This window comes from Ciconia boyciana, chromosome 10, assembly GCF_034638445.1.
Source record: "Ciconia boyciana chromosome 10, ASM3463844v1, whole genome shotgun sequence".
NCBI lineage: Eukaryota > Metazoa > Chordata > Aves > Ciconiiformes > Ciconiidae > Ciconia > Ciconia boyciana.
The window spans coordinates 30,828,768-30,847,262 of NC_132943.1; the positions used below are offsets into that span (position 1 = coordinate 30,828,768).

Below are 18,495 nucleotides of genomic sequence, written 5' to 3' on the forward strand. Positions count from 1 at the left end.
ACAATGAGTCAAGCGGAAATCAAGATACCTAAGAAGTCACCCTGCAGCACTGATCTTTGTAACTGCAAGCCTCTGGTGACTTTCTATGCATTCTCCTTTGCCCTTTCAGTTTCACAGAGAAGCTGTCAGGCACTCGGCAAGGAAACATTCGGCAAGGGAACATGGACATCACTGGCAGCGAGTTACTGTGAAGACATCAGTTAGCATTTCAGAGATGGCAGGGAGAGAACAGATAACATTTCAGCAAGGAATTATTGCTGCGCCACTGAATTCTATTAAACTCATTAAGCAACAAGAAGTTAGGCCTGATGCAGAAGAAAGGTTAATGGATATGACTTTTTTCTTCCCAAGAGGCTCAGCTTCAGTGTTTTCCAACAATCTCAGATTCTGAATTTCAGTAAATTGCATTTTAGAACAAACCAAAAAATAGCCCTGAGACTAAACATACTTTTTAAGAGCTGCTATTGCTTTACATAAATCAAGCACAGCAATCATTTACTTCCACAGTATGCAATATTTAATTTTCACTCCCTTTTTTCCTCACTTGGGATATGTACGTGCAACCAAGAATTTATTTCCAAGATATACGTACTCAAGCATTATCTGTTACTTTTCCAAGTACTTAAATTTGTTGCTACAGGATTATGGCCCCAAGCAAGGAAAGAATAGCTGAAGCAGGTCAAAATTTAACAAAAGAAGTCCTCTTCCCTTGTGCCTTGAGTTTTTAAAAAAAGGATACCAATAGTCATAGCTGCCACCACAGACCTTCATTACTACAATGACCTCCTTCCTTGTGACTTATGTAGAATTTACAGCTGGAGGAACACCATTCAGTATATCCCAAAATCAACTGTCAGTGTTACTGAACACTGCCACCAGCCTTTAAGTGTGGCTAGAAGTGTAAAATACCAAGATAACAAGAGTATCAAGTGTGTCAAGTTGTGCATAAAAATAGACCTTTAATTTTTCTTAAGCTACAAAATATGCAATCAAGGAACTGACTAGGTCTATGCATAGTTAGGATTTAAAGTATGCCAAAAGAACTTGAACTCTTTCAGTAAAACTATGCTTGAGTAATGCATGGGTCAACCCCCCAAAAAACAGAATATTCCCACTCTATAAATAAAATAATTTTTAAAAAGCTCCATGCACTCTCAAAGCTATTTTGAAATTGATTTAAATACTTTATCTAACAGCTCTGCTATGGCACAAGACACCACATAAAAAGTTTAAGGCTAATGTTTGTATGCACACATGTAAAAGCTGGTCTTGGAACAAGAGCTGTCATATTTTCTTAATTCTGAGTCTTTAGCGTGGATTCATAATAAAGTAGAGCTGCCACAGCAATAGTAGAGTTGTCCTGCATATAAAAAAAGACTGAATGTTGTCCTGAATGCAGCTGGTTTTTTTATAAAAAGCAAAAACCTCACACATTTACATTTGGTTTTTATCAGAGCAGCTCACTAATTTGTACAGTACATTGTCCAATAACATACAATGTAAACTACCAAAGAGATGCTCAAGTACTACAACAACAGGTGCAAAAATGTCCTAGGGTAAGAAAGCCCACTGCTATTTGGGAGAGTCGCTCTGTGATGAAAACAAACATCAGAATGCAGTTTTGGTGAAGTCAGTTAAGTCTCAAGGCTGTAATAAAGGCTATTTGTTAACTTTAGCCCTTTGGTTCTTAACCATTCAGTTAAGATCTCCTGATAAAGCACTAGGCAGTTTGGCATTGATGGAGAAGCTCTTTACATGCTACTGTTACAGAAACAGAAAACAGACTTACAAGCACTTCCTTCACCTGAATGATCTGATCTTCCATGAATCCAGTCATACCAGGTTTAAATAAACCTATCTAAAGCAGTAAATTTTACACTTCAAATTGCACTGTAACTGTTTCAGAAGAAGATAATTAAAATCTACAAAACCTAGGAAAGAATTATCAAGTGGCCAAATTACACAAATTTGATGCACAAAGCTGCTTATTTTAAAACTCTGTCCCTCAACAACTTTGTCAGTGTAAATCAGAGGTGTTACTTCAAAACAGAGTTCTTTAGTCCCATCTGCACAATCCTATCTATTTTGATGGGAAGAAAGATTGTAAACCAAATTCTGCTTGTTCGCTAATTTGACAGGTCTAATATTTTAATACTTCCTGGTATATTTTTCATTTGCTGAATTTTTGCATACTGTTTTAAAAAGGGGTTCATTATACTATGAACACAGGACTTGTGCATGCTAGTGTGATTTACACTTACTTGCTGAGTAAAGTACATTGCTATCATAGTTATTTATGTAGAATTTAAAGGAACAGTAAATGTGCATCAAAACTATGACTATTATCTGCACAGGTATGCAGCATTTTTTTTTTCTCCCAAGTGAAATGTTTGCAACCAAATTTAGCATATTAAGCACTGAACAAAATTGTTATATGTGCAGTATCATCTTTAAATAGATGCAGTTATGAGGGGACCTGAGTATGCAACTGATCCATGGAAGCTACGTATATGCAAGCCAGTGAGAACTGCTCATGTGTAACAGACCAATATTCAGACCCAGAGGCTGTCCACGATGACACTTACTTTGAAATTACTGAATCTAACTCTGTAGAAGAGGTACAAGGTCAACTTGTTTTATAAGTTGATACTACACTGGTATTCAGGTCACTGCACTTTTCTGCATAACTATATTGTATTTACTCAAACCCAAGTAATACACTCCAGGAACACATGAGAAACCTCACTGAACTTCCTGAACAGTTTCCATTTGCAATTGCCTTTCCCCCTCATTTTCATCTTTTATAATAATTTCAAAAGAACCATAAACTGCTGCATATCAGGACAGACCAGGTATCCAAAAAATCCTTTGTTTTACATGCCAGCCTAAGCTGCTAGTCAAAAAGGGAGAATGTATCTGCTGCTGTAAACTTCTGCGTAACAGATACCATGCCTGACAAACCATCACCTTCAACAGACACACAAAACACCACTATGACAAAAGGGAGGAAATCATGCACAGATATTTCAGTATTATGTGGCCAGGGTCTATAATACAGTGATGAGTCACGTCAGAGCAAATTTGTGCCAAGAGTGATTAATGATTCAGGCTGACTAACTCCGTAAGTAGCCAAGCAAGCCTGTAAGAGGCAAGTGGCGTATTTTCTGGAAGAAAGAATACCAAGTAAGAGGATAACATGTTTTTTCCCCACCCCTGCACAAAAATCCTATGGGCAAATAGAACAATACTGGGGCAAGTGCTTTAAAATGCAATTTTCCAGCCAATAAACCAACACTGGTGGGAATTCTGTGAAGGAAGGAGTTTTAAGAATGTGACTTACCCGAAGCACAAACTTCCGATATCAAAAAAATGTACACTATATACTAACACTGCTTTTTGGATACTCTTCTGTTTTAAAAGTTTCAAATGTATTAACTTGTCTTATTTTGTTTAGGGCTGAGGCTGTTCAGCAAGGTCACATAATTTGAGACTGCTGAAATACTTCAGCAATCCTTTGGTCCCAGCAGCTGTAAGACAGCCAAGTAAAAAAGAACCTTCCCTAAAAAAAGGGGGGGGGCACAGGGGGATCATCACCAGGAAAGTATCGTCTAAACACCATCTGCTGTGCACCAGAAAAGGCAAATTTTTGTTACAAAATACACATTTTCATACAAAAGACATCTTGCAAAACCATCTGGTTGCCCCTCCCTCTGCAGATTACAATGGTAAATGTGATCAGCTGATTGGTCTTAAGATTTTTGTTTTAATGTGAAAAAAATTCAAAGGACACACAGCATTACAACAACTGGTCCTTTAAATGGCAAAGGATTATGACAGTCTTTGTTTTCACCAGTGTTTAAAAAAGCAGGAGAGAAACAGAACTGGAGTCTTTATAAGCGGAAAGTGCAACAGAGTATCAGCTGCTGCATCCTCCTGAACTTCTCAATGTGCTACCAAACTGTCAATTATACAAACAGTTCAATTATGACAGTGTCATAACTTGTTAAAACAATGCAAATAGTGTGATCAGAAAGGTCCAGTCAACTGGTTCCAATTTTTTCCCAGTAGTTGCCCAGAAAAATGTCAAGACAATCTAAATCTATCCTTCAGCTTCCTCAATATGTCCCGATTGCTGGAGTATAGATGTCTGTGGTATTACTGTACTTGTTCCACGAGAGATCCTGTCTTGATCTGTGTTTGTAGACAAGGAGGCCATAGAAATGGGCTGTAATAAACTGGGCGTCATGCCAGAGGAGACAGTCAGGCTGTGTGTAGCGCCCTTAAGTGTGAGATCCTGTGTGGGAAGAAGTGGCTTGAGGATGCTGACAAGACAGAAAGCAGAGCCACTTTTAGGAATGAAATTCACTTTGTTCTTGTCAGGGCAGTAGAAGGCTGGAATTTCATGCAATGGCTTTGGCCTAGAAATAAAATACAATAGTTTTAAAATTACATTGAACAATCAAATTCTGTCAATGGCAGGTATGTATTGCTGAACACATCACCAGAGATAAGCTGAGGTTTAAACTTGAAGTATTTCAGCTACTCAGTAATGCCTTAATGATACTTGCACCACACAGCAAATGGCAAGATGGTTTAAACTGCTTGTTGACATATACTATGAGATAAACAGCATGTTCTTAGGGCAGGCTGTCTCCAAACCCAAGGAAGACACTAACTTCATGTTTCAGATCACAAACCCTGTCCATGAATTGGCATACCCAATGTATGAGAAAGTATTCTCAATCACATTCTCCAGAAACTTTCACAACCCAACAAGTTCTGCCCCACACACAGACACTCTTTATGCAGCAAGCCCTGTGAAAGAGAGCTGGCATAGCAATGTTCCTAACATTGCATATCTCAGAGGTGTTCATGATCACAGGGGGATCCCCTTTTCTAGAATTTTGCCTCCTTTGCACGTTCACCTGAGTGTGGCCTGAACCTCTGTAAAAGATGAGCCCACCTTACTTAAAAACTCAATGCAGAGTAAAATGTAGTATTCCCAAAGTGGCATTCATGATCAAGTACCTAGAACCTGGGAAGGAAGTGTGGAACACACATTTAGATCCCGACTTGCAGTTTTGCCATCTCAGCATATAGATTCACCCAACTCACAAGACATGCTTTATGAAAGACAAAGCTGGAAGGGAAATTGTGGATAGCATAGGAATGCCTTCTGTGTCTATCTCTAACCCTGCAAAGTAAATCTACTAAGCTAGTCTAACTCTACTTTAAGACAAAACTATGGGAATCTGTTCCAAAGCCTCTCTTCCCTGCTGGAAAATAACCATCAGAAATTTATACTCATTTTTCCTTGTTGCCAGCCTTGTCCTTTAGTCTATAACCTCCCACTCTCTTCCTTGTGTTTGTAAGACAGCCATATGCACTTCTATCTTCATTCCTCTAGGCCAAGCAAGCCAATCATTCAGTATACTTTTGTAGGAGATACTCTACTCAAGAAAAGTAATTTCGTTCATGAAATAGGATACGTTTCCATGTTAGCCGATTCTCCCAGTGTCCAGAAAATTCAGCCCCATTTATAAATTTTTTTCCCAAATGAAAACCCTGTAAGCTTCAAATAGAAATAGTGTTAAACAAAGGTTGAGCTTTAAATATGCATTCCATGTATGTGTGGAATGCAAGTACCAGATGTGAGAAAGATTTTTGCGTGAGACTACAGTGTCTAAGAACTGCCATAGCTAGGTAAAAACTTCTGTAGAAGCCTGTTTCACTCTACAGCAGAACAGTCCTACAGCTATGCAGCAAAGACATCCAAAAAGACATGCAAATGCAAGTCAAATCACAACAGAGTATGTTCTTGGAGCAAGTAAAGACTATCTAATCTGTTGGCAACATAGCTTATACACTCTAAAATAGAGACAGGTAACTTAAGTTACTGTAACCCTTTCCACATTGCTATGGAGAGGCCACAGAGACCTCTCAAAATCCATTTGCAGAGATCAAAGATGGAAAATACACAAAGACAGCTATAATTTTTTTAAATTACTACTTATACTAAATGGCATTATTGAGATAATATAGGCATAAGAGAATTATAACCAAATTATACTCCCTGTGTGATGAAATGAAATTTTTAACCACAGGTTAAGATTATCGCATCCAAGTCACATAAGGGTATAAAAACTCCACTGAAAATAATAATAAAACACAAAACCCCCAGAATATTCCCAAATGCAAAAGCTGGCTTTTTCAGAATAACCAAAGCATCAAATACTCAGGGACAAATTCATTCCTGTCACTAAAAGTTTCACAACTACACAAATGTAGCTGAAAAGAATATGGTCTTCAGAGTCTAGATTACTGGATGTGCCTGTCAAGCTGTGACATATATTAGCTGATGCACCTGCATTACAGCTTCTTATTACATCTCTCTATACCTGATTATTTGAGTTCCTCCCCCACTATCTGCCAGGTAAGAAACAGTCCTCTCAAGTTATGTGGGTTTAAAAAAAAAAAAAAAAAAAAAAGATTTTTACTTTAACCTAAAACTCCACCAATGAAATACATACATGTATACCAGTAGAGAGTCAAGCAAAACAACAGAGATCAGGCTGTTAGCATGGTTTTAGCAACTGGACTAATAATTTTGATCTGACACAAAACCAATAAACCAATGGGTAACTCTGAATGTTGAATGTTATTTCTTACGTAGTAAAGATCAACTTACAAGCTTTCCTCAAAGACTTTCACCTTTTCACAGCCCTCTGGAGGTTCACGCTTGAACATGTAGCTGTTGTTGGGTTTTGGTGAGGTAGCATATTTTGGCAAGGGAGAATTATTCCCATTCTCTGCAGGAACAGAGTATCTCATTACTTAACTATGTCACACTACAAAAAAACCCCCCACCAATAACTACCTTTAAATGCCCCCAAACTGAAATCCACTTCATTACCAATGTTATAAAATTAACAAACATTTAATTCGCCTCCAAGTCTTCATTTGCAAATAAGCTTTCCTATCTCAATCCCTTTCCTCCTTTCTATTTCTCCTTATATCATTTTCAGGCTCCTCTGCAATCTCTGTTCATTCCTGGACACTTTCTGTTTGTAACTGCAAACCTGAATCTATGGTCCTGTGCTGTCACCACCTAGCAAAAGATATGGGCAGAAGTCATATTCCTTAAAAACCAGAACAGGTTTATGTTGAATTATAAAATTCTCCTAGTATATCTCAGAAGATTTCTGGTAAAAAAGAATAATTAAAAAAGCCCAAACAATTGAACTTTTATGGGTGCATGTATGAAATGCTGGAAGGTTGCCCATTTTGTCGGAGATCATAAAAAAATACTTGACATGAGCAACAGGACTAGCCTACTTTGCTGTTCCACCTGTCACTGTACACTCTTGCTTCTTCAACTTGCTTAAAGTACTTGAAGAATCTATTATTTAAAAACAAAACTTGTTTGGGAAGCACATTCCTCAGTCACATCTATCCAGCTTCAATTACAGAACACTAGATACGTACGCACACACACAGTATTTGGAGGAATTTGGAAAAAAACGGATCACTTACAAAGAAAAAACGTTCCACCATTTCTCCATGGATGTGGGAAACAAAGCCCCTCTTTTACTACGTGTTCATGCACATAGCAACTAGTTGAAATATAGCACTGTTGAAGTTTTAAAGTTACGTGGTACCTTTATCTCTGGAATCAGCAAGAAGATCATCTGTAGAACATGGACTCTCTTCACTGCCTTCATTAGAGATGGTAAGAAATGAGGTTGGAGATACTGACTGGGAGCGGCTGCTGTTGTTACTACCCCTGTCTGCTCCACCAGGCGTTTGGGTATCAATGCTGCGAGTACTACTACTACGCTGAACCAACGGAGGTGGTGCACGGTGCCCATCTGGAATATCTTGAGGCTGTTAAAAATGAAAGGTATCAGATGGCTTCTCTTGTCTGGTTGGCAATTTTTTTAAACCCAGTAATGATGAGGGGGGTTTTTGGGTTTCATAAAACTGTTTGAAGTAGAAAATATTATTCATTACACACGACTCCAACAGAAAATAAAATAAGTCAGGTTCAGAAACTAAGGACAACAGTTTTCAAGATTTCACAGAATTGCTGAGGTTGGAAGAGACCTCCTGAGATCATCTAGTCTAACACCCCTGCTCAAGCGGAGTCAGCTAGAGCAGTCTGTCCAGGACTGTGTCCAGTTAAGTTTTGAATAGCTCCACAGTGATTCCACAATCTCTCTGGGAAACTTGCTCCAGTTTTGAGCACTCTCACACATTTAAATAAGAAAAAAAAAAAGAAAATAAAAAAAGGAAAAAAAGGTGGGTTTCTTGTGTTCAGACTGAATTTAATGTTTTTCAATTTATGCCCGCTGCCTTCTGCCCTGTCATTGGGCACTACTTGAGAAGAGTCCGGCTCCCTCCTCTTCATTCCTGCACATCAGCTATTTATACACATGGCTAAGATCCCCCTGAGCTTTCTCTTCTCAAGGCTGAACAGTCCCAGCTCTCTCAGCCTCTCCTCATATGAAAGATGTTCCAGTCCCTTAATCATCTTCGTGGCCTGTATTTCTGATACTTTATTACTAAATTTACCTCTAAAAATACCTAAAAATAAAATGAAAGTTAAAAATGGGCAAGTTATGCTTCAACTGGGATGGGGACAGTTCAGCATGGGCAGAGAAGAAAAAGTTACTATAAAAAAATCTCAAAACAGACCTTTTGTTTTTTCCCGTTTTACTGAGATTTATTTTATTGGAAAATGATTACATCACAGTAATCACAGAGGAAAAGATTCAGATTCAAGCTTTAACTCTTCCCTTCTTTTTGCTTTCCAAGAGACTTTTCAACTACCTTTATTAAAGAAAGCAAAATTAATTCCAGACAAATTTAACTCAAAAACTGTGCAAAATAAAGCTTATGACTTAAAAACCTCAAAGCAAACCAAAATAATTATAGAAAGCAATCACGGTGGTAGATACATACAACAAGCTGTTCCTCTTTGTCTCCCGTCTCCTTAATTATTATCTCAATCTCCTGATTCAGTCCTTCTACACTGTTTCGGAATCGTGATCCTGTTGATTTGGTAATAGGTATCACAGGAACAAGAGCACTCTTTGGGATGGGAGCCTGAAGAACCAGAGACAGTGAGAAAGCAATGTAGATTTACTTACAAAACACAGTCACTATTTCTACTCAAAAGTGAACCTTTAAACAGAACACATCTACACCTCAATATCAAGGATTTACATGAAACTATAGCAACTGTGTTAAAATGGATGCCTTAAATGAAGACACAGACATCCTGAATTTTGTTTCAAATCTAATTTCTAGCAGGAAAATCTTTCAACAACCCAGTCTCAAAACTTCCCTTGATATGGTCTGCTTCCAGCTTGACGTTGCTTTACAAGTGAAAATTTAACAGTAAACATTTAGATGTAAGTAATTTTGATGCCTTTAAAATATATTCACATTCCATTTGAAGTGAGCTGTACCACAATTTCACTTCCTTCACTGTTGGATTTACCACTTGTAATTTCATTAAAATTGTATTTTAATGGAAGTCTGCCATCACCTACAGTAACATGACACATACAGAAGGAAAATCATTCCACAAATGCACGATTGCACTATGCTAGAAATTAAGACCAACATAGTAACTGTATTAAGCCAGAATAAAAGGTTGACAAAACAATTTAGGAAGACTTCCACAGAAAGAATAAAATCCCAAACCCAAATGTTAATACATAGTTGCTTCAGAATGAAGATTAACATTTTAAAAATCCAGTGTTTCAAAGTATGCATGAAGACTCCATTCTCAGAAAACGCGTTACTGAAGTTTTCCAAAGCTCCTTTTGGTGCACCACAACTTCGAGATTTCCCATCCTCTCCCCCGTTAAAAAATCATGCTACCAGAACATTAAAAGATTCTGCCCTAAACTTCAACACAGACTCCTGGTGATTGTGCAGGGCACTGCTACAGATAATGGCATGCTTCCTGCAAACATTTAGTTCAACTCATAGAACAGCATGACACAAAGTCACAGTAGAATTCCTGTGTAAAATTCCTAGACTCTATAGCCTAGTGTGCTGTGATTGAGAACATTACATCTCCTCTACTGATTGAAGGATGGTAACATTCTCACGTGGTCTTCAAAGCAGTTTGTTTGTAGTTTTCTTACTTTTCCTCTAAGTAACAAGACTGTGCATAGACAGGCACCAAAGCATTGCCACTTTGCATGCAAATTCTCAAAACCCATGCAAAATCTGTCTGGCAGAAAAACTACCTTAGAAAAATTAATGTAAACAAGACAATTCTAAGTGCAGATCATAATGCAGACTTACTCTCACAATCACAAATCTCTAAGGCAGCAAAACTTATGAATTATATCAGTTTTGCTTTACTAAAACATTAGGATAGCCATCAAAAAGAAAAAAAAAAAAGAGAGACTTGCACAAGGACTACAAAAGCTTCCGTTCAGGAAATGCTTGTGACTGTTTATGTCAACAAAAACTAAACATTCTCATAATGGCCAAACTTGGAAAGACTTCCAGAAGTCTTGCCTGAAGATGAAAAAGAGAAAACAAACTGCTGGAGAAGAGCACAAAAAAGTCTGAGAAAGCAACCTTGCTAATTCCATTCCAAACAAGGCCTTGGATCAACAATCCAGTAAACTAATACAGGTCAATATCCAGTCATAATACAGGTATATCAGCACAAGTTTAGGCACTAATAAAGACTGTTTCTGCATCCGGTTATTAAATACACACATTCTTAGGACAAACTGAACTTGTTAAAAAGTAGAAAGCAGAATGCAAGTATGCTTGTCTAAGATTTCAGCAGCCATTAGCTAAACATGGAAATTCTCCATCTTTTAAATATGATTGCCTACCACAGAAATTCTTAGAATCATAGTACTGTTTGAAGAGCTCAAAGTAGAAAAGCACAAGTTGCTCCAATAGAGTTCATTATGGCTCAATACAGCATGTTTCACTTCCAAGAGAAATAATATTCTGTACATGACTGAGGATGATTTGTTAACCCTGAGTGCCGGAAGGTGAAAAGGGAAGGAGGTCCCATTACAGGTGTGAAACAACCAGCCTCAAAACAAGAAACTTTATATTAGAAATACTGCCTTCACAGAGGTCTGCAGGGATCTGGCCCCTGACATACAGGAATAAGCTACCAACCTTTGACTACTGATCTGCATATTTGGGAATGCACAAAATGAAGCAAGGTGCCAAACACAGGATAATAATTACAGTGCTCACATAACAACTCACTGTCAGGGAGTTTTGGTGCGGTACAGTTAGAGTCCTGAAACTTACAGGTATGGCATGAACTCATGAGATACAAAATATGGTGATGACAAAACTAAATTGTTCACAGGCATTTTAGAAAAAGGCTCTAAGCTCTTCCAATTTTTCAACAAGCAACAGAACTATAAATAGAATCCAAGGTCTTTTGATGCTTTCAGATATTAACATCAAACCATCTCCAGGTTGAATGCATCGTGGTAACTCCACTCTAAAAATGAAATGTTCTACCTATGTAAGGTGGTAAGAGTGACACACAAAAAAACCCCACTGCAAACTGCATGCAGTTGGTCTCAGTATTAGTGGTCAATCGATTGGTAAGACATTAAGGACACATGCTTCCCAGGAAAGTGAAAGGAGGGGGCTTGATGGTTCATAGTGTCAAGTAGCAGCACAACATCAGCCAAATGCACTGAGGAAAAAAAAGATTCTTTTGAAAGATCTAATCCATTTATTCTTCCGTCTGGCTTCAGCTCTGGCCGCAATTCTAGTTTCTCCATTACATTAACACTGAGAATAAAGGAAGATCCCGTTGGTTTGACTCCTGTTTACAGATTTAGTACCATGCAGTTAATTCAAAATCCAATGTCTCAGAAGCATCCTGAGATCACCTGAGGAGGCTATGACCTTTCTACAACTTTCTCTTCCTGTAAGGAGAGGCACAATAGAACATTTCTGGCATCATGAAAAAACAAACAAACAAACAAAAACCATTCAATTACTCTGGAAAAAAATGTAGTCAGCAGCAAGGACTTGATCAAGTTTCTCACCAACTATTTCCTGATTCTGAGTAGAGGGACAGGAATAGCTAACAAGCTTATTTCACAGGGATTGTGTGGATTTCTTTCCACACAACTCTAATACAACTAAACAATCAGTTGGAGGCTTAGGTAGTAAGAACCACAGTAAAAAATTTGGTAAAACTCAAGAATTGTGGCAAAGCTGAAGTGTTTATTAGTAGGGAAGAAAAGAGGAAATAAATCCACTGGAATTGCTTCTTTTAGTTTTAACTAGAAGAGTAAGCCATTTCCAAAATATTAAACAGAGTTTACCTGGTCTCTGTGAAGGGACTACCAAGGCAATCTCCTAACATATTTTCTCAGCCTTGTCGGGAGTCCAACTTCTTGAGCTCAGAAATCTCTATATGACCCTCTAGAGTCAACAACTGCAAGTTTCCTTCAAATTGGGAATGTAAAAAAATTTCTAAATATTCTAATCACTAACTGCAAGTATTTCCACACAGTCCTTCCCACAAATCCTGAAGGAACTGAGCTGCTGCCAGAAATTCTAGTTTAGCAGTTCCCTAGAAAGGCATGAGAAAGCCTAGGAACTTTGCCCTTGATGCCTACAGTTCCAGATTTTCACTCTGACATGGAAAGCAGCCTCTAGATGCCATTAATCTAAACCCTTCACTTACTCTTTTTGAAGCCTTCTGTAACTTCCCCCCTTCGCAAGTCGCTTGACACAGCTGGCACAAAATTTACCAAGAAAAACAATGGTTTGTTTTGTAACACAATGCTACAGAAGCTGCTTTGCCTCAGTTTATATTTTATAGTCTGTTTCACAAGCCCAAAAACTAATTATCTGTTGTGCAATATTTTATTCACGTACTCTAAACTTTGGCAGAACATAGAAGACCTCCATACAAGAAGCAAAATTTCATGAACATAATAATGAAGTAATTATGATGCAAAAAATACTTGTATACATAATTTGGGAGGGCAGGGGGTATTTTTCAGAGTAGTAGCATCACTGTTCATTTTTAAAATTAAAAACCACTAAGATTATCTACGTTAAAGTGACAATAGCTTAGCATTCCAAAACCTACAGGTTTGTAGAATACCAAGCCAAACCTGTTAGACTGCATGTAATTCTCCAGTGTATTGAAGAGCCTACACCAAAAGTTCCTCAGTACACCTTTTTTTGGTTGAAATGCCTCAATTGTCCACAAGTACAGAAAAAAGTCTTCAAATGAGTTCTACAAATTTGGATAAAATACCTGCATCAAGGATTTTGACCTCCCCCTGCCCCCTTTTTTTTTTTTTTTAAATGTGTCTCACCATTTTTCATAAACTTTCTCAAAAACCCCTAGAAAGGGATTGGGTCATTTATTTGTCTGTCTTCTTTCATCATTTTGGACTGTGCTGACTTGAGCTACAGCAGTCACTAAGATTAGCAGCATGCTACACTACACCCATACTTCAGTAAAGCAGATCAAAATGTAGGAATTTGTACTGGACAGCCTGTTTCAAATTCAAATTGTTCTTCTGCTACACAGAAGAGGAGGAGGAAACAGTTTCTATTTCGAGATTTAAAGAGTTTGAAGAAGTAATTCCTAAATTGTTTTGTCAAAAAATGTAATTCTAAAAAAATCCTGAATACAATACTTCTAGCAGCACAGAATTCAAACTAATAACAAACTGAATTCAAGAGGCACTTATGCCCTGAAAATTCATTACTCCTAATTAAGTGAACTACAGCAGGAATAACTTCAAGTCTGAGACAAAAGATGCTACTGATTTTTATACAAAGTAGGAGTTAAGAAGAACAGTGCAGGAGAAATTCAAAACACTGTTCTACTTTCTTATTTCCAGTCTTGAAGTATAACAGATTCACTCAGATACCCGACTTCTATCTACGAAAGAACCTGGCTGCTCAGGACTGTATGTACGGTTCTCCCTTCTATTGTTTATTTCATCCCTTATCAGAATGGGTAAGTAGCTGTAGAGCAGAACACATGCTGATGTCACAACAGCCTCCCTCCCTGGCCTAAATCATTTCCGGAAGGATGGAATGACAGAAAGGAAACAGTTTTCATTAACTAATATCAAAGTACAATATTTATTAGAAAAGTGCTAACCGCATTTCAGGAGTAATTGGGAATATGATTAGATTTGCAGAGAAGCTTCAAAGATTAAGTACTTCCTCAATTCACAACACTGACAGTTCCACAGTTTCTTTCAACCACATTGACTTGCAAGGCAATTGTGAGGGATTTGTTCTAACTGTTAAAATTGTATGTATATCATAAATATACATTCATGAGATATCAGCGGGGGGGGGGGAGTTTTCTTCTGAAAAAATGGCCAAACTTTCCTATTGTTTTCCTTAAAGTTACTCAAGCAAAACAGACTTGAAAAAGGATCTGTGTGTCTAAAAGCCTGTAATTTTTTTCCACCTGCTATCAATTGAGCTAAAAATATTGCCTCTCTGTGAACCTGACCTCATTAACAGTCTTGAGATAAAACCAAAACTGCACACAGAACATGCGGTGGCCTAACCATCACAATTTTTGAAGTGATTACTACTTCACTAAGTCTCAAGGCATGATAAATGACAGGGGAAAAAAAAAAAATCTTACAAAGGCTGAATGAAGCCATCAAGAGTATAAACACTTTTAACAGAGTACATAAAAATCCCATTGAATAGGCTTTTGTCAGGTAAGCTCTCTAAATTAGTTCATCATAGTATTAGATGAGTGCTATTGTCAAGACACAAAACATGATCAGGAAAATTTACAATTTTATTTGAGTGTATCATTTTACCACCAGTTTGCTCCATGCCATATTCTACATGCAAATTCACAATTGTTACAGCAATGTGTAATGAAAAAGATAATACATGGTTTTAGATTAAACTTATTTGTCATCCTTTTGTACAGTCTGCAGAATGCACTTTAAGAGTCTTGCTTTAAGGAAGGATCTAACTATCTGAAATTCTTTGAAAGTGGCAGTTCAAAGCCAACCCAGCCAAGTAACAAAAAGATCCAGGACCCCATACACTCGAGGAAGTCAAAGAAAACAGATCTATTGCATAGAATTCACCTATAGCTACAACATATTTAGCAGTACGTGGTATTTCTAAGCTCCCTTTAAGATAAACCACAACCTTCAAAGGAGTTAAAAACAGTATTAGCTACCCAATATGTCCAAAAAGCACACAGCCTTACCTGATTGTGGTTAATGGCTGCATGGTTACCATGAAATGGAGACTGTCTTTCTTTATCACGATGATGCCTACTGCTGTGTTTGCTTCTCTGCAATTGTTGACGCAATTTTGCAATCTAATAAAGGAAAAATTCACATTAGATTTCACCAGATATATTCAGGTACACACATAGCTTCATCAATTTATTCCATCACTTAGTTGAAATTCTTTACTACCACAATGTTCATCATTATTGCCATTGCTAAATTAGACTAAAGTTCTTGCAAACCTAACATGTTAGCTACCAGTTAAGCTGAAGCCCAGAAGATAGCTCTGGAGGTTTAATGAAAGAATTTGAAATACATAAAGTTTGAAAGTAGTCTGGTCACTGCTGTGTTTCCTCCTTTGATGAAGAATGTCACCTGCATTTGACACTTTCTTTCCCGCACATTCAGATTAAAAATTTTAATAATCCTGCATTATTATATGAAATCAATACCAATGAACAGCTATTTCTTATTACCAAGCCCATGATCTGTATAATAAAACAAAGCAGTACAATACTCATGCCTTTCTGAAAACTCACAGTAACCATGCATACCAGTAAAAAATTTAATCCAGAGGTATCACAAATAATAGCATTTCTGACCTCCTTGAGTTGATCGTTGCTGCCCCATGATGCTGAACGTTTGTGTGAGCTTCTCTTCTTTTCTAAATATTCTTCAGCCCAGGCACTTTCTGTCTACAGAAAGAAGATTACAGGATTAATTAAAAAAAAAGTAATTCCTACTTTCTGCTACTTTCTGGAAAAATATTTTGAGACAACTTAGAAGTGAGAACAGCGTTAAGATTTGCTGGATTCAGAACTGCAAGTGAAAAGCAGTCACCGACCAGAAACTTTTCTGACAAGTAAAGTATGAAAAAGTGGAGTGAAACTATGTAATTAAAAAAAAAAAAAAACACCACACAAAAAACTAACTTTTAGACCTACTCTAATACAGAAATGTGCTAGTTTCCCTTCCAAATTACTGAGCATAAGGCAGTATTAACACCCAGATGTACCACAAGCTACTATAGAGCTCTGAAGAACCACTACGACAGTGCTGAATTGGGGGGAGATGGTATATTTTATTTCCTGCACAGACACTGACCTTGTTATTTCTGACACATTAGCAAGGGTAGCTTGGTGTAAACATTGTGAAAGCCCGCACCAGTAGAGCTTCAAAACCATGTTCTTGCTCAGAAGAAAGAGAAAAAGGAAGGCAAGGCATATAAGCGCCACTAGAGCTACTGCAAAGCAGGGAATTAATTTATTAATGCCTCAAAGGGCTTCAGGTTCATAGTTGTCTCAGGCCAAGCAGAAAGCAACACAGATAAAACTAAGCTAGTTTCACTAAACCAACAAAGTCATTAACATTTAATAAAGAAACTTGCAAACATACTGCAGTGAAAAAGTTCTGAGAAATTCTACGTATCAAGACAAACTGTATTTAAGGTAACAAAATGCACAGCCAAGCCTGTGATAATACTGCATGCTTTATGGACAGTTTGTATTCCCACCTAACCATGTCCAGAATGGCCTTCAAAAGCAGTGAACTGTAAAGGCTTTAAGAAGAGGGATAACAACATCTATCAGGAATCTCTGTGCAGTTACAAGAAATATACCTAATGAAGCAGGGGGAAGGATTTCTGGAAGCAGCTTACAAACTGAAAGAGACAGTGAATTCCTTTAAATTCACTGTTGCCACAGTGCAGTTCTTAGCATACAGCTGTGATCTAGCTAACTCATCCTTAGGAGTCATGGATATCTCACTTTCTCCTACAGACAGGAACTTTGATTGCCTCAAAGCCTTCACATCTACAGTGTGCAATAGTTGTTCTTACATTTGAGTCTAACAGCTTTCAAGCCACAAGCTGACCTTAATTACCCCATCTGTACTCAGAACACAAAAACCTACAAGGCCTTTGATGATGTGGTATTAATCCCCATTTTGCAGGGAAAAACGGAGGTATAAATTCCAAACACACAGGTTGCAACTCCCATCAGCTTCAGTTACCGATATAAGTTTCATGTAAATGAAACCTCCACTATCAGTAGTTTTTCATGTTCATCATTCCAAATCAAAAACTAACTAGGACAAATCTGAATAATATAGTTAGTAGGGTTGCTTTGAAATTCCTATTTCATAGCAAAATTAGAATCCATTAGAATCTATTTTTCCAGAAAAGCACTCACTTATCTTCATCATAAAATAGAATAATTGATAACCCCCATTCCCAAGTACCAATCTTTGTCTCGTCAATTCTCAAATGTCAGTCTGGAGCCTCATTCTATCCTCTAGCTCCTGGAACAGTAAGTTTTAGCCACTAATTCTGACTTCCCAACTCAGCACAACCATTACACTTGCCTCCAGGAATCTAATTAACACTCTAATCAGTCTTTGCATTTAATTTATATTCAAGACTTTGACTTAAGACTCAAGACTTATTTCATAAATTAATATCCGATTCATTCTAAAGGATTAAAGGTTGCTTTGATGCTTTTCCTCAAAACAAACAGAAATCTTTTTAGAGCACGAGTAGGTATAAGACATTAAATTACAGGAAACTTTTACATCAAGACAGAAATGTAATGCTATTTTAACAAGTCTCCTCCTCTTATTCCCCATATTTTGGTTATAATTATTTTCAAGAAACACAGACCCAATAACCAATAGACAAAGAGAGATTTCCTTTTCTCTAGGTTCTTACAGTACTACTACTTGCTTATAAGTTGTTACCATTCACAACATCCTCTTGCCTGTTGTAGAATTACAAAGAGAAAAGAGTTTAAAGCTAAATTTATCACAGATAGTAGAACACTTAAGAAAAAAGTCTTAGAGGCAAAAACTTTGCAGTTGAAATGAACTATTCTTTAAGAATTAAAAATATACAAAACAATTGTCTCATTTTAACTTGTATTTTGACATAGCTGTATTTCAACCAACCACAGGCAAAGCCAAACAGGTTTGATTCAAAAGGAGAAAGACACAAGATTACAAACGCCTGTTTTAGCAGCACTTAAAAACATCTGCATGTATGAATTCTAGCCAGACCCCATGATGCTCAATAATACACTTATCACCCAACAAACATTCTGCATGTACATAATTCAGTCTGTTTTGTAGACAGGTTTCATCAAAATAGTCAGTCGAAGCAGGAGTCCAATACATAGACAGTCTCTGCATGACCTGGGATCTCTTACACAGTTCTCAGCTATGACCTATGAGCACCTCT

At 37.4% G+C, this 18,495-nt stretch overlaps 1 protein-coding gene across 1 annotated transcript in view; it reads right to left on the bottom strand.

Moving 5' to 3' along the window:
* Positions 1–264: 264 nt before the first annotated feature.
* FAM117B (family with sequence similarity 117 member B) overlaps positions 265–18,495 on the bottom strand; it is a 28,708-nt gene continuing 10,477 nt past the window's right edge. The window contains exons 3-8 of the mRNA XM_072874535.1: positions 15,869–15,961; positions 15,242–15,355; positions 8,962–9,105; positions 7,659–7,884; positions 6,689–6,809; positions 265–4,418 (exon numbers count right to left, since the gene is read on the bottom strand). Coding sequence (XP_072730636.1) covers positions 4,100–4,418; positions 6,689–6,809; positions 7,659–7,884; positions 8,962–9,105; positions 15,242–15,355; positions 15,869–15,961 — 1,017 coding nt within the window. The 3' untranslated portion in view covers positions 265–4,099. The remainder of the gene's footprint in view (positions 4,419–6,688; positions 6,810–7,658; positions 7,885–8,961; positions 9,106–15,241; positions 15,356–15,868; positions 15,962–18,495) is intronic.